The 21600-nt window shown below is 39.9% G+C and overlaps 2 protein-coding genes across 3 annotated transcripts in view; one reads left to right on the top strand and one right to left on the bottom strand.

The window, feature by feature from the left end:
- LOC126425328 (speckle targeted PIP5K1A-regulated poly(A) polymerase-like) overlaps positions 1 to 21600 on the top strand; it is a 231286-nt gene that overhangs the window by 187809 nt on the left and 21877 nt on the right. The window lies entirely within an intron of this gene.
- The window catches only part of LOC126424629 (uncharacterized), a 117073-nt gene continuing 103449 nt past the window's right edge, over positions 7977 to 21600 (bottom strand). The window contains exons 7-8 of the mRNA XM_050087363.1: positions 21274 to 21441; positions 7977 to 11951 (exon numbers count right to left, since the gene is read on the bottom strand). Coding sequence (XP_049943320.1) covers positions 9714 to 11951; positions 21274 to 21441 — 2406 coding nt within the window. The 3' untranslated portion in view covers positions 7977 to 9713. The remainder of the gene's footprint in view (positions 11952 to 21273; positions 21442 to 21600) is intronic.

Here is a 21600-nt window from a genome sequence, read left to right as displayed (position 1 = left end):
CAACATCTCTCTTACCTTTGGCCTAAGTGTCTCTGGATGCCACATCTGCATGGACATGCAGTTCTTGTTCACATTTACTGTGGGCTTTCTCAGCATTGCTTCAAGCAATATCGTCTTGTTTTTGTGTACAGTACTGTTCCACAGGTTACATTTTATGTCTAAGTAGAGCTGGGGGGCATTAGGAAGTTTGGCAGTTGATTGCACAGAGACCTGTCTTCTTTAGATCCACCTAGTTATAAGACAAGTACACCTTCTAGACATTTCAGGTTTCCAGATAACATAGAACATTTATTTTAGCTTCCAGCTTGCCCTTTCTTCTGTGTCCTTCCTTAGGGTCCTAGGTAACTTTTTCAAATACTTGAAAAGTCCCATTTAATTCTATAATCTTTTTCTCCTTTTTCACCAAATAAAAACAGAATTTTCAGAAAACCATTATATCTTATAACTTGCATGTGTGTTTATTGAATTACTACCATGTGTTAAGTAAAAATAAAAGGTGTTGGCAATGATACCTTACTTATGCATACATTTCAGAACAGTGTAAGCATTTACTGCCACTGCATTATAGAATTATGAACAGACTAAGAGAACAATGTGGCAGAAACACCCACTCCCATATCAGAGTGAAATCCTGTCAGTCCAATTCCGTTATTCAGGCATTTTCTCAAAGTCCTCCTTGGTAGCAGGAACCTGACTTTGTAATAACCTTGTGCATTATATTAGAGAACTGAATAACATCTCCAGCTTCAGAAGACAGTTAATGACATATCTGCTAAAGCAACAGTAAGGATTATCATTGCCCCTGTACATGCTTGTTAGTTTTGTACACCCTTCTTTCCAACCATATCTTCCTCATTTCCCAGTATGTATTGTTATTATTATTATTATTATTATCATCATCATCATCATCATCATCATCATCCTCTCTATTAGTGGCACATCTGCAGCAGTAAAAGTATTGCCAGTATTAACTTAATTAGTTCATAGTCAGTATTATTTACTCACAGTGCCACTTCAGACATTCAAATCATTGTAACACTATTTGTCATATTAAAATTGTTGTTTTTTAGGTAACAATATCGTGAGAAACGTACTGCATATGTGAAACCCTGGTCCAATGTAAGAGAGGGCCTGATGGTTCTGACCAGATCAGTTACATAAATGAATAAAAACACTGCAGGTTTAGTTCAGTTACCACTTGTTGTGTAAATCATTATATTAGAAGTGAAACAGTTTTGAGAAAGACCTTAAATACTGTTGTCCTCAAGGAGAACCTATTCAGAAATGCAGTCAGTTGACTTAAGAAGCCATATGGTGATGTTGAAAGGGCCTTCATTTAAAAGTTACAAATATACATTAGTGAATTCAGAATTTCTTGCACATGGAATGCAAATTAGTTGCAAGCATCTGACGGAAATAGGGAGGTTCATACAGCAATGGGCAATCTTCCCCCAGGGATTACCATGTTCACATCATCACTCCAAGTACACCACTTGTGCGACAACCACCTCCAGGACCAAAGAGATGCAGGAAAAGATTCAGACTTTTACTAGACTTCTGTTTACAGAGTAAGACTATTCTCATTAAACAACACTGTCACCTCAGGTGCTGACTCCAAGGGGCATGAGGGGGCCCGAGCCCCCTGAATAATTTAAAAAAATTATTAGTTATATTATGCTTTGAAAATCACAAAAATATGTTGGAATTTTTTATTTTCATTGTTTGATCATAGTTACTTTTTAAAATACATTCAGTAATGAGTTAAAACAATTAATTATTATGGTAGTAAGCAGGTTAACTGAAAACGAGTGGTGTGAATCACGATAGTGTTATGGTGCTGCTGGCACACTTAGAATTTGTCCCGGTGCGCGAACCTTTGGGTAAAGTCTGGCGCCGACGAGCCAGCGCTGCGGCCGCGGCGACATCAAAAGGACTGGAGCAGAAGCACCTGCAACTCTCTGCCTCACGTCGCCTTGACTCTTCAGTACATTCTGATGCTGTGGCTATATAAAGTCCACCCTGCTGCCACATCATTCAGTGTGGATACTTTCATACAGTGCATGCTGCAGACATGTTTTGTGTTTCGACTTTAGTGTCTAGTGGACTATTTTATATGACTATATTTTATTCGTTTACTTTAGTCTCTTAGTGTATTGTGAATTAAGTTTGCAGTGGATATGTTTGTTACCAAAAAGGCACACTTGGAAGTTGATGACACTGCAAGTCAACCTCCAACAATTATTGTGTTGTCAATTGCTTCAGACTAGAACTGTTCACAGCCGGAACCTGAAAAATCCGGTAAGGAAGATCATTTCAGAAGTCTTGGTTGATCAAATATACATGGCTAGAGTATGAAGCATCTACTGAAAAAGTTTTTTGCAAAACTTGCAAAGAGGCAGATGCTAAAAATCTATTACAATTTTCTTCAAATAAATAAGATGCATTTACTTCCAAAGGGTTTTCTAACTGAAAAAAGGCTTTGGAAAAATTCTGTCTTCGTGAAAATATGTTTATGCATAAAGAATGTGTTCTGAAACTAAATTCTGTCACTAACTGAAGTGTGGCCTCCCCATTGAATGAACAGTTAGATAGTGATATGAAGAAAGGCCGTTTAGCTCTTGAGACATTTTTAGTGCCATGCAATTTCTGTGCCGACAAGGACTAGCAATTGAGGGCACAAAAATGAGAACTCAAATTTTTTTCAATTGTAGGAACTCCAAAAGAATGACATACCTGAGTTTAAAGATTGGTTCGGGGTATAAGTGGACACACGATATTCAAAACGAGATCATTCATCTACTATGAAAGTCTGTGTTGAGAAAGGTATTGGCTTCAATCAAAAGGACTGAACATTTTTATAATATGGTTGACGAAACAAGTGATTCTTATATTCATGAACAAGTGTCATTTTGTATTCATACTGTCAACGATTCCTTAATCATCAACAAAAACTTTAATGGCTTATACGAGACCCCCAACACTGAATCACAAACTCTGTTTTTGCTCATCTTCATTTGTCAATGGATAACTTAAGAGGACAGTGCTATGATGGTGCCTCGAATATGAGAGGTAAGTTCAAAGGACGGATATACAACCGAAAACACATTACGTGCACTACACTGCTCACAGTTTAGACTTGGCAGTTGTAGACAGTCTCCGCCATCTTATGTCTATGAGGTTATTATGGCTTTAGCCTAGGACTTCATAAACACCGTAAGGAAATCCAACAGAAGGATGGGACTTTTCAGAAGAATACGCCATGAGAGCACCAACGACCAAGCTGGTCTCTGACCCCTTTGCCCAACTCGATGGACTATGTGAGCTTCTAGTATCTTGAAAATATTGAAAAACTTCTAGAGTTTTTCGAAACATTTTCTGCAGAGGAGAAAACAGAGGCAGGTTACAAATGTTCAGGCTACCTTGAGTCAATATTACAATTCAAGACTTACTTCTTTTCACGTCTTTATTGCCCTGCAATGAACCCAGTAGAGGATATCAATGAAAAAATTCAATGCCCTCATCTAAGTGTTGCTGATCTGGAAAAAATATATGTGGGCTTGACTTATATATTTAATGGAAGGCGTGATAGTTTTGAACACTTTTGGGAATTGTGCTTAAATGAAAAACCTTCACAAGTTGATGATCCTTTGCTTCCTCGGAATCGAGGTACGCCAAAGAAGTATGAAAACAAAGAAGCCAGCTCACCGTGCACTTTCAAAACTCCAAAGGAATACTACAAAGCTATTTACATTGAAGTTTGTGAAATGGTGCAATCTTGCATTACTGAGCGGTTTGCTTCAACTGGACTCACACAGGTCATTGCAATTGAACAAAAGTGCTTGCTTTTAGTAAAGAGAGGTGAAACAAATTTGGAAAAATCAACTGAGTTTTTCAAAAATGACTCAGACATTGAGAGACTGAACTTACACTAGAATATGTTGGCCGATATCGCTAATAAAAAAACAACTGGTCTTAAAAAACATGCGTGACATAAGAAAGTACATTACACAAGAGCCTGCAGTTGGAGAAATGTTATGTGAAGTAGTGATGTCCATTAAGCTTCTCCACGTAGTTCAAACCACAACAGCAACAGCAGAACGGTCATTTAGTGCCCTTAGACATCTGAAGTCATATCTCCGATTAACAATGGGACAGAAGTGATTGAACAACTTGGCTGTTCTTCATGCCCACCGAGATGTTTTGGATGAATTGGGTATCTGATCAGTCATCTATGACTTCACATTCAGTAATCCAATCAGACAGTCAACATTTGCACCTTGCTAAAGACACTACAGCCCTAATAATGGCATTTGGAGCAATATTAAAAATCTTTATAAAAGAGAGAATTAAATACATACATAATGTTAAATTTCCAGTTTTGAAATTTAGTTCTAGTTTAGTACTGTATTACTATATTACTGTATTAGTTATTTTCAAATACTTAAATGTTTTTACGGTGCAAGACACAATTAAAACCTGCTATTTACATACTTTTTGACTAAAAGTATTAGGCATACTGTATTAATTTTATTAACTGTACTAAAGCATTAACTTTGAAAAAGCATTACCTTAAGATATTGTTTTTATTTAATGAACTCTGAGCCTTATTAAAAGTAAGCTTACATTAGCTATTTCACTTATTAATCAAAGTGCTGTAACTGTGCAACAGCAATATTTTATGTTTTATTCTTTTAATGATAGTTTAGGATGTATTTAAATATAATTTCAGCCTTTTCAGAGCTGTATATTCATTGCTCTGTAATAGTCTATAAGCATGGGTATTACTGTAAATTGAATTAGCTTTTTACGAAAATACCATGCATGTTTTATGTTTTGTTTCTTTTTTCAAAGCTAAAAATTGTGTCGTGCTTGTCGAGTTTCCTGGAGTGTCGACTTATCGAAAGTCCAAGTTTTGGGGTTCTAATGTTGATTGTATGACTCTAACATACTTTAAAAAAACTATAAAACTCATTTTTTTCATCTAAAATTTAGAAAATTTCCTGGGGCATGACCTCCAGTATGGGCCCCCCCTCAATATTTTTTATAAGTTAGCGCCCCTGATTATCATTATAGGTCATTGTTAGAAATTGACACAGTCACTGGTACCATGTACAAATTCACATCAAAAATGAGTCGCAGATGACATAACCACATAAGAAAATGATGGATTCATCCAGTTATGATGAAACATCCAAGTGAAGGAAAGTACCTGTCCAGATAGTGTTAACAGGCCACTTCCAGGATTCAGGGAGGCATATCAGCTCCAGATCAAATCTGGCCAGTCTGAATGTAGTTTCTCACAGTTTTAATCTGCCAAGAAGTTTCGTATCAGAGCACATTCTACTGCACAGTTTTGTAATATGAGATTGTGCTCCATCTCTAATGACCACACTCCCAAAGGGATGTTAAACTCTAATCTTCCTTCCTTGTTCATATGTCGCACAAGTCTTTAATTGCCACTGCAGTTTCATAAAATTCTTGAACCTTTGTCTGCTGCCTCTACCATGACCTTCAGGGTTAAAATTAATGACTGCCAGTGTGAGCTTGCTTTTTTGATTGTATAGGTGAGAGACCAGCAGCTCAAACCTACACTGGAACACCAAAGATGCATGTATGGGAAAGTGAGTCACACAGCTTGAGTCATCCACACAACTGAGTGACATTATGTGGTGGTAGGGAACAGTGTGGCATTTAAAATTGCTGAATAGGTAGGTTGGAGAATTTAAGAAGAGGAATGGGTATGTTGAGGTTGGATATTATGGGAAAAACAGGACTTGTAGTCATGTGAGGACGGGGTTATCACCACAAAATCAAACAGAAGTAATGCAGTTGCAGTCTAATAAGCAGTAACAAAATCAGAGTGCACGTAAGCTACTGTGAATGCATAGTCAGTGCATTTTCCTAGCCAAGATATATATAAAGCAACACCTATCACCGTAGCATAAGTTTATGTGCTTATTTGCTCACCAGAAATTGAAAGAACATTTGACAAGATAAAAAAGAAATTGTTCAGATAGTTTAGGGAGGTGAAAATTTTAACTTTGATGGGGGACTGAGATGTGGTTGTAGGAGAAGGAAGAGAAGGAAAACTAGTAGGAAACGTGGACTGAGTGAAAGGAATGAAGGGAAGTTACTTGGTATAATTCTGCACAGAGAATAATTTAATTTTAATAATGAATTACAGCGTCCATCTTCTTGCAAGAAAACAGTGTTTTCTTTTGTTTAGTTAAAAAAATAATTGAGAAGATGGGGCCTATTTATTATAGCATGGGAACACAGTTTAAAATTCCATTATGATAATCCAGGGACAGATGTTGACTCTGGACATAATTTATTAGTTGTGAACTACAGATTAAAACTGAAGAAATTGCAGAAAAGTAGAAAATTAAGGAAATGAGTCCAGGACACATTCAGTGAACCTGAGATTATGGGAAAAGAGACAAGACCCAGTAGAAATTCTTGGATAACACACAATATACGGAATTTAAGACCAAGAGGAAACATACCCTGAGGTGACAGAAGTTGTGGGATAGTGATACATCCATATACAGATGGCAGTAGTGTCATGTACACTAGGTATAAAAGGGCAGTACATTGGCAGAGGTGTCATTTGTTCTCTGGGGATTCACGTGAAAAAGTTTCCGACGTGATTACAGCCACACGATGGGCATTAACAGACTTTGGATGCAAGATGGTAGTTGGAGATACATGCATGGGACATTCCATTTTGGGAATCATTGAGGAATTCAGTATTCCGAGATCCACAGGGTCAAGAGTGTGCTGAGAATAGCAAATTTCAGTCATTACCTCTCACCGAGGACAACACCGTGGCCGAAGGGCTTCACTTAATGATTGAGAGCAGTGGTGTTTCCATAGTTGTCAGTACTAACAGACAAGCAACAATGTATAAAATAGCCACAGATATCAATGTGGGCCATACGACCAATGTATCCATTTGGACAGTGTGGCAGAATTTGGCATTAACGGGCTATGGCAGCAGATGACTGACAAGAGTGTGTTTGCTAACAGCATGACATCACCAGCAGCACCTCTCCTAGGCTCGTCACCATATCAGTTGGACCCTAGGTGACTGGAAAACAGTGGCTCGGTCAGATGAGTCCCAATTTCAGTTGGTGAGAGCTTATGGTAGGGTTTGAGTGTGGTGCAGAGCCTATGAAGCCGTGGACCCAAGTTGTGAACAAGCCACTGTGCAAGCTGGTAGTGGCTCCATAACGGTGCGGGCAACCGAATCAATCATCGACTGGAAATAGTTACGTTCGGCTACTCGGAGACCGTTTGCTGCCATTTGCGGACTTCATTTTCCCGAACGACGATGGAATTTTTATGGATGACAATGTGTCACTGGGCCAAAACTGTTCACGATTGGCTCGAGGAACATTCTTGACAGTTCGAGTGAAAGATTTGGTCTCCCAGATCACTCGACATGAATCCCACTGAACATTTGTGGGACATAATCGAGAGGTTAGTTCATGCAAAAAATCCTGCACTGGCAGCACTGTCACAATTATGAATGGCTGTAGAGGCAGCATGGCTCGATAGTTCTGCAGGAGACTTCCAATGACTTGGCAAATCTATGACACAACAGGTTGCTGCAGTACACCTGACAAAAGGAGGTCTGACATGATATTAGGAGGTATCTCGTGACTTTTGTCACCTGAGTGTAAAAGAGGCTGATAGAAAGCACATTATATCTAAGCAGCAATGATTACGAGGACAAATGCGAGGCTGTAGGAGCGTGCATGACTGTGGGAGAAACAGATGCTCATAACATGGCAAAACTATTCCACTTGATATGCAAGATATATCTGCCAGGCAAATCTCCCTCAGACCTTAAAGCAACATGTAGTAATTCCAATTCCAAAGATGTGACATGTGCTGACATGAATGTTACCAAGTCGTGAGTTAAATAAATCACAGTTGCAAAATACTGATACTATAAGAGCCAAATAAGACAATTATATGTCAGTCACTTTTATTTTCTTCTGTGATGTGTTTCAAGGGCATACACCCTTTAGGTGGATCAGTGGATTATATTACAATTTAATTTGCTGAATGTAGCCAGTTGTCTGTTTCGAACTTTATTTAGAAAAAGTTCCAGCGAAAATAACCACGAGGCTCATTATAAATATACATTTTCATCATCAAATGACGCACAAACATGAAACAGCAACACAAACATTATTGTGATTGTACAGATGTAGAAATACAGTCCCAAATGTTACCAGCTTACAGTACAAATCAAAGATACTGATAATAGCTATTGCATAACATAATATACTGAAAATAATTACATCCGCATTCTGTGCTCTCCTTTTTCAACTGGTGTTTCCCACTCAGCTATGTGCCCACTGCTAATTTGTTTATTACTCTTCCGGATATTATGTTCTCTCTCTCTCATGTATTTTCATTCTTCTTCTGGTAGAACAGTCCATCTACACAGGAATCTCTTAACAGTAAAACTCAATTTCATGGAAAGTAATCAATGTTCATTCTCTTCACAATGAAGACAGGTATCTTACTTGCACAATGTGAAACATAATGTGTGTTCTAACACTAAAGAATCTACACAGATTAATAAGAGATTTTAGCAGTTTGTACAAATTTATATATAAAATTAATTATTTTCTTAAAATTGATAAAACTAAAAATTACTAAAAATGGAACATACTCTGAATTTCAGTATACTCATTTGGTTTGCCAAATATATCTTAACAAAACATGTATCCACATTAAATAACATTAAAACAATTCTGACCTTCAACTGATACCATTTTTTCTTGTACATTGTCCTTATTAAATAAGATTCAATTAAAAAGTTACTCTAAAATGTAAATAGCACAAAAAATTCTTAATCCTATGCAGCAGTCATTACTGTGAGACATGTCCTGATGAAGAATCACTTTCCGATAAAACAACATTAAAGGCACCTAAACATCAATTCATAACAATCTTTCTAATGTTTGATAAGTAGCTGCACTCCCATGCAGATGGTACTGACACTAAATATACCATCAATAAGTAACTTTGTATCTTTCTAAGGCACCAGTTCAGCGCAAACATCCATTATTCACTGCTTTGGAACTTGTGTTGATGACATTTGAACCATCCTGGACGTAGCTCCTTAACAGTAGAGAAACTATACGAGTATACAGCCACCAACACAGGTCACCAAATTCTTACTGCTAGTTTATTCTCAATAAGTATCCCAACATATGAAAAATGCATAACATCGTCTCCAGAATTGATAGTGTTGATGTACTTGTGTTCTGTCTGGTTCAGTTTCTCACCACAGCTCACAGAGTTCAATAATTGCACAGCTCAATTCTTTTCAGATCGACCAGATCTGTAGTTGGTCCACCGCTGCAGCTGAGAGGTCAGTGTGATATGCCCGCACGAGGGGGATCTGGGTTCGATTTCTGGTACTACCTGATTGCGAGGTAGCGGCACTGAGATCTAAACATTGACAAAGGCCATGAGTGTGGAATGTTGACCCCATGCCCCTCTATACTGCATCTGATGATGAATAGCTGAGGGTGACATGACAGTCAGTCAACAATCACGTTGTCTCAGAGGCCTGATTACAGGATTTAGTTTTTAACAATTTTTTAATACTGTAGTTAGCAGTATTGGCTGGCTTCCTGTTATTTCCAGCTTTACTGTTTTCTAGGTATGCAACAGCAGCTACGAATTTATTATTCCTGGAATACTGATGGTGATGACATAAGTTTATCGTATAACATCTGCTGGTACGAAACCAGTGTGTCAGATATATTACAGGTTTCTTTATCACCTGGTGCCGACACAGTTAGGGTAGTGGCCAAAGGCAGAGGAAAGCTCTCTGTTATTTTCCTGACATCGGAGACAAAAGTGTCCTGCAATCTTTGACACCTTACATCACTTTTCAAACACAATGGAGGCTCCAAATTGGGCAAGAGGTCTTTCCTAATTCTGATACTTGCCTTTGTTTTGTTCACAAAATTTGGGAAACAAGAAGGTGGCAAATCATCAGATGCTGCATCCCTTTCCAAGCAGAGTGGATGATCTGAAGTTGTAAGTCTGTCTTCTTTAATTATGTCACTCTTTTTCATTTTTTGGCTACAATTAGAGGTAAGATGTGCCGGTACAGTTCTGTACATTGAACTGTTTACAAAATAGGAAGAATGTCTCGAATTTGGCACTAAATATCCTTCAGTGTCAACTCTCAGTCCCATATCACTGTGGACACTAGAAACAGCAGACACTGCCAAACCTTTACTACCAACATCGTGGCTTGAGCATAGTGGAACCTCAGAGCTAGAGATCGGATTTTGTATTGTTGTGCTCCACTTGGTACCACTGCTGGTTTCTTGAAAAATATTTATAGCCAAGTTCTCTGACTCTGTTCTACTTTTCAAACACAATGGACCTTCTTTGATGCTCATCAACTGTTCCCTGGCACTGGAACTGCTAGGTGGTGGTAATGTTTTGTGCTCAGTGTCTTTTCCCAGATAGAGTGGGCACTGCACCTCTGCAGCTATGCTCTCACTGAAGTTAGTGACTGAGCGTATATTCCTGCTAACATCTGGGGCAAGAGGCATGGGCACAGTTTTACAAACTGCATCATTTTGCATACACAGCAGATATTCTTCTCTCGAGCTCAGCTCTTCTTGGATGCTGACAGGTGTCATTATTTTGCCACTGAGATCAGAAACCAGTGTTCCCAGTTGGCCTACAGAAGTAATATCACTTTCAAGATGTAGACATTCTGGGTTGGTGAACAAATCTTTATCCGAGTTGTTGCTTGTTTTCACACTGCCACTCACTATAGATTCTTGCATCCCTTCAGTCTGCTGAAACCTGTGATATTCATTATCTGCTGTTGCCTCTGTTTTGATATTGGCTATTTCTTTTTCATTGCTGGTTCCTTCAGAGTTAATTAGTCCCATATAGGGATACTTTCCCAAACTAGTGGCTACATTTTCTTTGGTGATGGCACATAATTTTATATCAGTGCTGATGACGGATGCCATAGATGGCTCCGACGTGTTTAATTCTGTGTCATTTCCCAAACACAGTGCATCTTCTACAGGTGTGTCTTTCTCATCTTTAATTATGAATGTAGGTTCTGTTATGGATGCACTGCTAGGAAAGATTTGTGGTGGCATAGCAGTAGACACCCTATTATCTGCTGAACATGCCAAATCCTCCTCGTCCAAGATGCGTTCTTCTTTGATGAAGATGCTCACTCTGTCATAGATAGCATCGGTATGTTCGGGGGAATCGTGTTTTTGTATCACCTCATCAGTGATTTCCAGTTGAAAGTCTGACTCTTGCAGGTTTTCCTCATCACACGGTAAAGCAAAGCCAGCAGTCGGTGTCCCTGTCCATCTGTCACTAGTGTCTTCATTTTCAGTCTTACAGTAAGGTTGTGACTCGGGTTCGTCAGAACTAGTGCGGCTCTTCTCTACTGGAAAGTAACCGTCGCCCATTATATCTGAAAGGTGTCGAGAGTGTATATGATCGGCAATATCTTCCTTCGAGACAAAGCACGCTTTACAGTGCGCACACTGTAATGGCCATTCACTCGAATGAATGCGCATATGCTCCCTCAGCCTGTACTTGCGCGAAAACATTTCTCTGCATACAGGGCACACATATTTCTCTTCACGGTGCGTGTGGAGGTGTGACTTCAAGTACTCGGCATGAGTGAAACTTTTCGGACAGTAGTGACACCCGAAAGGTCGCTCGCCCGTGTGCGTGCGAGCGTGGTCGACAAGGCGCTTCTTCTGTGAGAATCCTTTCCCACAAATTGGACAGGGGTAGGGCGTTTTGCCAGTGTGTGTCAACTTGTGCCGTGCCAGGTGTCCCGACTGTGAAAACCGTTTGCCGCACAATTCACATTCAAATGGCCTCTCACCGGTATGTGTCCGCATGTGGATGTCCAGGTTAACCTGAAAGAGAATGAATGGTTCTGAGCACTATGGGACTCAACTGCTGAGGTCATTAGTCCCCTAGAACTTAGAACTAGTTAAACCTAACTAACCTAAGGACATCACAAACATCCATGCCCGAGGCAGGATTCGAACCTGCGACCGTAGCGGTCTTGCGGTTCCAGACTGCAGCGCCTTTAACCGCACGGCCACTTCGGCCGGCTAACCTGAAAGAGAGGATGTACTTGTTATGCACATTTGCAAATTATATTACTGGCAGTTAGCAGATGTACAATATTAATGAACTGTCAGTCTTAAATGTTCATACCGATTCTGAGGGTGTAACTAGATCTTCCTTCTCATAAATAAGAAGCACAGTCAATAAAATGTATAGGAAGGCATTATTTCAACTATATGATTTGTATTTCATATTATATTTATCTCCCCATGAATTATGGACCTTGCTGTCATGGGGTGTTTTGCATGCCTCGGTGATACAGATAGCTGTACTGCAGATGCAACTACATCAGAGTGTTATCTGTAGGGAGACCAGATAACAAACAGTTCTTGAAGAAGGGCAGCAGACTTTTCAGTAGTTGCAGGGGCAATTATGTGGATGATTGACTCATATACACTCATAAGAGCAAACATGACCATGGTATGTTGGTACTGTAAATTACTGAAAGCTACAGACCACGAGGCATGTATTGAAGTATATGATACAACACCAAATATATCATTTGAGCAACATTTTATGTTCATAAATTTTCTGACTCATGTCGCTGTTTATTCATATGCCGATTAATTGCCTGATAATTATGTCACTCTTGAATTTTTTAAAAAAATTCTATTTTTGGTATAAAACATTATAATGTTTTTAGTTACTACATAATTTCAAACAAAAGCAAGCACGTGACATGAATATATCCAATACTGAATTATATCACAAATATGTCATGTAATGTAGTATAGTATAACTGAAGAGCTAATTATACATTTAATTAAAATTTAATAACTCTGGATGGTTGGAAGCACATATTTCATTTTCTTTCACAACAAATCTATTTTTACACTTTATAATATGCCAAGGTGCATCTCAGTTGTATTATAATTAAATTCAGTAATTATAACATAATCAAAACTTGTGTTATTAACAATATTGCACTGTCTTGAATGTTATGAATATATGCAATGCCTGACAAGAAAAGAGAAGCACTAGAAGAGAAAGAGGAAATGAAATGGAACTATATAAGTTGAGAGGATTTCTTGATGTTACTTTACTGATTTCAAAACTTGTGCCAAGTTTACAACGAACTTCGACAGTATAAACCCACTTACCAGCATGACGTTGCACCCTCTCTCACCTGGAACCATACGCCGATTTGAGAAGGGTGTCATAAAGCCATTTTATCCTCTTGTGAGACAATCTGGTCCATAATGGTTGTCACAGGTCACTGATGTCCTGGATACTGGCATAGGAATGGAGGTGAGATCGGAGCTGCTCTTATATGCTCTGTAAGGCACAGATCTGGAGGAATTTGCTGTAAGTACCTCAATATCGACTAGACAGGTCAGAGAGACATGTGCCGTATGTGAATGAGCACTATTCTGTTGGAAAATGGCACCACAACACTGTCACAGGAGACGAGAGAGGTGGTACATGAGGATGTAGAATTTCAATGGTGTGCCACTGTGCCATCGGACTTATTCCCTTGATCACTACTAGCCCTGATATGAAGTCATACCTGATGACTCCACACACCATGTTGCCAGGAGTAACAGCCCTGCGCCTTTCCAAAGTGACATCCCCCAGGTCACTGCCGTATTCAGCGACAACAGTCATATGGGCTAGTGCGGAACTACGATTCGTAGCCGAACACAGTGTGACACTGTTCATCGGCGGTCCCTGCTCCCTGGTCACGGCACCCCTCCAAACACCACTGTTTGTGTTCTGATGTTAATGGCTGCCTATGCACAGAATAATAATGCCCTAGTCCGGCTGTTGTCAGTCTCCGACCAATGCTGCAGGTTGACACAGACTGTTGCAGAAAGTCCAATACTCGTTCAAGGATGACAGGCGCAGATGCGGAGGGGTTACAACGTGCTCGGCGTGCAATACGGCATGCCTCTTTCGTGGTCAACTGTAACGTGGACAAGTATGCCACCCTCGACAACGAGTCTGCCCGCTATCACGTTACCGTGCAGTCTGACATCGGGCCACTGTCCAGTTCAAATAACCCACAAAACTAGATACTGTGTGATGATTTGACCAGGTGGCAGGATTGCCACAGGTTCTGGAAATCAGGGAATATCAGGGAAGTTCAAATGTGTCACAGAAGTCAGGGAAATTTTAGGGGGGGGGGGGGGGGGGGGAAACCACCTGGAAAAATCTCGTGTTTGTCTCAGTACATGAATTGGTTTGTTTACTGAGATCTTGTACATTGTCGCTGGCTGGGTGCAGCTGAGTATGTGAGCTGCTTCCCCACTCCCTCATTCTAGCAGCTGCCGACGAGAGGAAGGGAGGTATGAGGAGTAGTTTGTTTAGATCTGATTCTCAGAGACTGCTGACACAGTGGCCAGAGACAGCAGTCATGTGTGCATGATTGTGTGTGCCTGAATAATTGTGTGGATGTTCTTGTTTTCTGACAAAGGCTCAGGCCAAAAATGTAGTTGTGAGAGTGTGATTGTCTTTCCTATGTGCCTGTCTGCGGCTCAGCAATCATCTGTACAGTGAGTTGCTCCCTATCCTCATTAGTGTTGATTCTCAGAGTATTTGTGCAAGTTACCTGTGGCACGGATTGATTGCCACAATCTCAATTCATCAACATGGTGTCTGTGACATGTGGGTAGCTGGCCACATCACTGGACTTCCATGAAGGGCTAAAACCACAGGCCATATCTGCGAATATCTCTAACAAATGCACCTATCAATCTGAAGCCCATCATTTACCACTGATGTGCAGGCCCTGCCCGTCAGGTCTGGTCTCACCTATCTGCCCGCAGGCCATGTCTGTTTGTGAGAGGCAGCGGACTTTCACGGTTTATCTGGGGACCCAGAACTGCGGTGCTCCTCGGCAGGCCAATGGCCACGGGTGATGGATTTCAGGAATTGCGACTGTCTCACCACAAGTTGTGATGTTTTACAGACATTTTATTTATTATAGTACATTTTGGCACTTCGAAAGTTGTTTATATGAATTAGAAAGTATGGAAAATAATAAGAAGAAAATTGTGGCAGTTGCTGGCAGTTTGTATGCTATGTACTCATGCATGTCTTGAAAGAAAAACCACACAATACCCATAAAATAGTAAACATAACACAGTGGGTAATAACTGACAATAACTAACATAATAGAACTGACATATTATTGGCAGTCACCTATAGTGTTGCTTTACACAACTCTTCCCTCACTTATACACTTCTCTCAAGAGGCCTACTGTTTTCTGAGGTTATTTCTTATATCGGGAAAGATATTTTAATTCTTTCTTGCCACTCCAGTGAAATGCAAATTTTTGTTACCAGATGTGTTTTGTGTTATTGAAATAAAATAACATCAGTGGTTTTGATAAAACATATATATCAGTTGGCTTGCTTTCTCCATCTAAAAACAGTTCCCTGCAAGAGATGTTGATGTTAGTACTTGAGATTTTAGCTCACACGTTTAGAAATACAGAAGTCCTTACATTTTTTGTCAGTTTCTGTCTGAGACTTACCCTTGAGATCTCAAAATGTGTCTGGGAAAAATGCTAAAACCTGTCTGAAAATCAGGGAAACATCAGGGAATTTCACTTGGGGAAACTTGTGGCAATCCTGGCTGGCCAAATGGAGACCTACAATGAGGCCCCTAGCAAACCGTGTCAGGTGCTGATAACACTGTCTCAGATGAGTAAACGGCACCTGACAGACATCACTGCACATCTGATACTGTTCTCATATCTTATATATGCTACCAGGCCTGGTAACACTAATGCAATCTGGTGGCTGTTCTACCTGTCACAGAGAATTATAGTTCTTATCATTTACATACCTGCCGTGGTGTGTACATGTATGAAGTTACATTGCCATCTCATGATTCTGGGTGCTTCACTTTTTTTTGTAAGGCAGTGTTTTAGACATTACTAAATAATCTCAAATGGAAGACCATTTTACATCTGCATGGTAATGATATAATTTAAAACTGTTGACTTAACTGAATCGTATTTTTGAAGAAACTTTACCTGTGCTACAAAATGTTACTTGCTTTCACAAATCTTCAGTGAAAAAAATTATGCACAAGATTCCACCACCGTTATAAAGAGACTTTACTGAAAATATTACAATTAAGATAAACTGAAGAGTATTTCAGAGATATTTTCCATAGTGGGTAGCTGAGCAAGAAATTTGTTAAAAGAAGGTGGCATTTTTACACTTCTACTGCACTTATTTTATTGGTTCACGAATAGTTTCTCCCTTTAATGCTATTTTCAAGTGATTTTCTGCAGTAAATAAATATTCTGCATTCATTGAAATGGCAGCATCTTTAAATTTCAGTGCATATTTTTTCTACTGCAGAAAATCAGTATTAAAATGGCCTAAAGAGTAGAAACTCATGAACCAATAAAATAAATGCATAACAAGTGGAGAAATGTCATCTTCTTTTAACATTCCAATCGTTACTTGAAAACTGATGCCACCATCCGTCGGTTGATCGAGATGTCGGTTTCTAATGAAACTGTGTGCAGTCTACATCGTCTGTGGTCTGAGGTGCAAATCGTATTCAAACCCCGTGATGAACCTGAAATAGCTTGTTCACTCATTTTGAAGTTAGAAAAGAAAAACAATGAGCACTGTGCATCGCAAACAAAGTGAAGTAGACAAAGAGCACTTGATAACACAGGGCGTTCAGCTCAAAAGGGGCTTCATCACTTATAGTCCGCGACAGCATTTATGGCCTCTGCAACAGGTAGACAGATTAGCAGCTAGCCAATCAGCTCTCAGTCTGTTTCAGCATTCAATATTGTATAAACTTCCATCATATTTGAGCGTCCTATTGTGTTTCATGTGAGAAATTACAACTGACTGATTTCTGCGGTTTTCTGTGTGTAATGTGAGTTTTCTCATAATGGCTGAAACACTTAGAAATTGCCAAATATTTCACAAACAGACAAGGAACCTTATTTTTAAAGTGTACTTGTTCTTCAAATATGAGTCTGACTCAGGTGAGCCAATCTGTGACATTGAAATGGTGCAGGAATGTAACGTAATTCCTGTCTATGCCCTTTGTCGAGTTGAGAATACTGCAGGCCTCACGAGCTGCGTGTCTAGAAGTCACAAACGTTGTCGCTGACTGTAGTTATAAGTAATAATTTATTGGCAGACTTACATCATAAGTTATTGTAAATTACAACAGGTGTTCGAAATGTTGTCCATCCATTTCTTTGGACTTTTTGAAACATTTGACCATGTTCGTGGCTACACTTGTTAGCTTTACACTGTCTGTTTCATTGATTTTTACTGCCTTTCGTTGATCGCTTTTATAATGTTCGTCTTCAGTTCCTGCAGGACATGTGGATTGCTCCTGTAAGCTATATACTTTGAGTATCCCCACAGAAAGAATTCTGTCTTACTAAGGTCGGCGGATTGTGGTGGTCACAATACTGTCAAAATAATTCTTTTGCCAAAAATATTCTGTAGTGTCTCCACAGTAGAGTGAGCTGTAGGGCAAGTGGCCCCGTCCTGCTGCAACCGGCAGTCACGCTCAACCTCTTGCAGTAAGGTTATCATTTGCTGGATAATGTCTTGCAAGACAGCAGCATCCACAGTTGTTTCAAAAAACAAAGGTCCTATTATTCATTGGCTTCAAACCGCGCAAATGATATGCCAATATTTTGTGTAAGGGGACTCGGTGAAAGTGTGTGGGTTGTCAGCACTCCAGGTACAGTAGTTCTGGCTATTAGCGTACCAAAGAAGATGAAACCAAGCTTCACCTGTGAAACACTTTTGATCTAAAATGCCAATGTTGCCTCTAATGAGGGCCGTGAACTGTAGACAGTAGGGAACCCTTTTGACATAGTCAGCACTATTGAACTCATGGAAAATCGGGTACAGATAACATTCCAGTATTCTTCTCATTACAGTGTGGACTGAACCAAGTGAAATGTTCTTTTCCTGGTGTAATATGCACAAAGATTTGGGAACTTCTGCTTTAATATGCTAAATGACTTGCATCATTAAAATTGACATTCGTCTGGCATATTTATTTTCTAAAATTGAACCTGTTTCGTGAAATTTTCCTATTAGTCTAAATAATACTTTTGACTGGTGCTTCCTTTCCACATTTCTCCATGAGATTTCATCACAAAACAAGTTTCCATCACGAACACACATTCTTCAACAGTTAAGAACATTTTACCCACCAACGAGACATGATTATGCAACCTTGACCAAAAGCCAGTGTTCAACAGTGACTGGATAACTTAAGTGTGTAGGCAAAAACAGTCCTCCCATTCCGACTCCAGTCGGACAAACATTATAAACATTTTTTCACTGATATCACACCAATGTATGCATTTCAGCAACAATATTTAATTAGTATAAACTACCCAAAGATGGGGACTTTTCTAAGTTGAACATTGTAGCTGACACAATAGCTTACTGAGGTTGGCAGTGTTACAAAGGAGGCAGTAAAAACCTGACATCTACCAGTATTTCCCAACTATAGTTCAAAACACCCACTACCTAAAACCGCTAAGTTAAAGTATCAGTGTGTGTGTGTGTGTGTGTGTGTGTGTGTGAGCCTAAACCAATTAGAACCAGCTCACACTTTTCAAGCCTTGGTCTCCCTCTACACTCTTAACCCTCCTACGCACCCTTTCATTTGAAAATTAACAATTCCTTGATGCCTCATGATGTGTCGTATCAACAGGTCGCTTCATTTGATCTAGCTGTACCACAAATCTCTCGTTTACCCAATTACGAGGGCAGTTCAATAAGTAATGCAACACATTTTTTTTTCTGAAACAGGGGTTGTTTTATTCAGCATTGAAATACACCAGGTTATTCCCCAATCTTTTAGCTACACAACACTATTTTTCAATGTAATCTCCATTCAATGCTACAGCCTTATGCCACCTTGAAATGAGGGCCTGTATGCCTGCACGGTACCATTCCACTGGTCGATGTCGGAGCCAACGTCGTACTGCATCAATAACTTCTTCATCATCCGCATAGTGCCTCCCACGGATTGCGTCCTTCATTGGGCCAAACACATGGAAATCCGACGGCGCGAGATCGGGGCTGTAGGGTGCATGAGGAAGAACAGTCCACTGAAGTTTTGTGAGCTCCTCTCAGGTGCGAAGACTTGTGTGAGGTCTTGCGTTGTCATGAAGAAGGAGAAGTTCGTTCAGATTTTTGTGCCTATGAACACGCTGAAGTCGTTTCTTCAATTTCTGAAGAGTAGCACAATAAATTCAGAGTTGATCATTTGACCATGGGGAAGGACATCGAATAGAATAACCCCTTCAGCGTCCCAGAAGACTGTAACCATGACTTTACCAGCTGAGGGTATGGCTTTAAACTTTTTCTTGGTAGGGGAGTGGGTGTGGCGCCACTTCATTGATTGCCGTTTTGTTTCGGGTTCGAAGTGATGAACCCATGTTTCATCGCCTGTAACAATCTTTGACAAGAAATTGTCACCCTCAGCCACATGACGAGCAAGCAATTCCGCACAGATGGTTCTCCTTTGCTCTTTATGGTGTTCGGTTAGACAACGAGGGACCCAGCGGGAACAAACCTTTGAATATCCCAACTGGTGAACAATTGTGACAGCACTACCAACAGAGATGTCAAGTTGAGCACTGAGTTGTTTGATGGTGATCCGTCGATCATCTCGAACGAGTGTGTTCGCACGCTCCGCCATTGCAGGAGTCACAGCTGTGCACGACCGGCCCACACGCGGGAGATCAGACAGTCTTGCTTGACCTTGCGGCAATGATGACACACGCTTTGCCCAACGACTCACCGTGCTTTTGTCCACTGCCAGATCACCGTAGACATTCTGCAAGCGCCTATAAATATCTGAGATGCCCTGGTTTTCCGCCAAAAGAAACTCAATCACTGCCCGTTGTTTGCAACGCACATCCGTTACAGACGCCATTTTAACAGCTCCGTACAGTGCTGCCACCTGTCGGAAGTCAATGAAACTATACGAGACGAAGCGGGAATGTTTGAAAATATTCCACAAGAAATTTCCGGTTTTTTCAACCAAAATTGGCTGAGAAAAAAAATGTGTTGCATTACTTATTGAACTGCCCTCGTAAATTCAGAACATCCTCATTAGTTACTTGATTTACCCATCTAATTTTCAACATTCTGCTGTAGCTCCACATTTCAAAAGCTTCTATTATTTTTTTGTATGAACTGCTTATCATATTTGTTTCACTCAGAGCAAATAACTTCACAAAAGACTTCATTACAATTTATATTAGGTATAAAGAATGTTTTCTTTTTCAGAAATAATTTTTTTTGTCGTAACTAGTCTACATTTTATATTCTCTCTACTTTAGCCATGGTCAGTTATTTTGCTGCCCAAATAGCAAAATACATCAAATACTTTTAGTGTTTCATTTCCTGATTTAATTTGATTTAATTTGGCTACACTGCACTACCTTTGCTGCTGTCTTCTTCTTCTTCTTCTTCTTCTTCTTCTTCTATTTATTCTTGGTTTTTGTCTTATAATCTGTTTTCAAGACACCATCAGTTCATTCAGCTGCTTCTGCAGGTGCGTTGTCACCTCTGATAGAATTACAATTACAAAGTCCCTGGAAAACTGCAGTGTTTTTATTTCTTCTCCCTGAACTTTTAATTCCCTTTCCAAATTTCTCCTTTGTTTTGTTTACTCCTAGCTCACCGTACAGATTGAATATCACTGGGGGAGGCTACAACCTTCTTACTGCCTTCTTAACCACTGTTTCCCTTTCATGTCCTTTGACTCTTAACAGCAGTCTGGTTTCTCTATAAGTTGTAGATAACTTTTTACTCCTCGTATTTTACCCCTGCTATCCACAGAATTACAACCAGTATTTTTTGATATTTGGTGTTAATTCTAGTACAGTGGTGGACAATATCACTCTTTTATTACAATTGTAATTTTAAGATCTGCAAACTGAAACTCACAAGAATATGCCACTTTCATTAAAGAGTGTATTTGCGATCGGTCTGTGTTATTGAAACATAAAGGCCTTCACACGTGGCATAGTAAGAGTGATTTGATGGAATAAAAATTAGTCAAGTAAAAATTATCTCTTTCCTGAGAAGTAGTTATAGGGTAACTCATCACTTGCGAATCACTGAGAGCATCCTTACCTGTCTGGGGAACATTTTGCCGCACAGCGAACAGGAGAATGCTTTGGCCGTGTCCCTGTTGGCGTGCTCCCTGACGTGGCGGGTCAGGGTGTGCCGCTGGTTGAATGCCTGGCCGCACACCAGGCACGAGTACGGCCTCTCCCCTGTGTGGATTCGGATGTGGGCCGTCTGTTCACACAAAAGCATCACTGTCACACATTTAAAGCAAAAATTAATGATTTGGTACCTTGTGCTTTCAGGGCACAAGGAGAACAGTCAGCCCCAGAATGAATCTTTCACTTTACAGTGGAGTGTACACAGTTTTGAAACTTCCTAGCAGATAGAACC

This window comes from Schistocerca serialis, chromosome 10 (genome assembly GCF_023864345.2).
Source record: "Schistocerca serialis cubense isolate TAMUIC-IGC-003099 chromosome 10, iqSchSeri2.2, whole genome shotgun sequence".
Taxonomy (NCBI): Eukaryota; Metazoa; Arthropoda; class Insecta; order Orthoptera; family Acrididae; genus Schistocerca; species Schistocerca serialis.
This window is presented reverse-complemented; position numbering and strand designations above follow the sequence as displayed.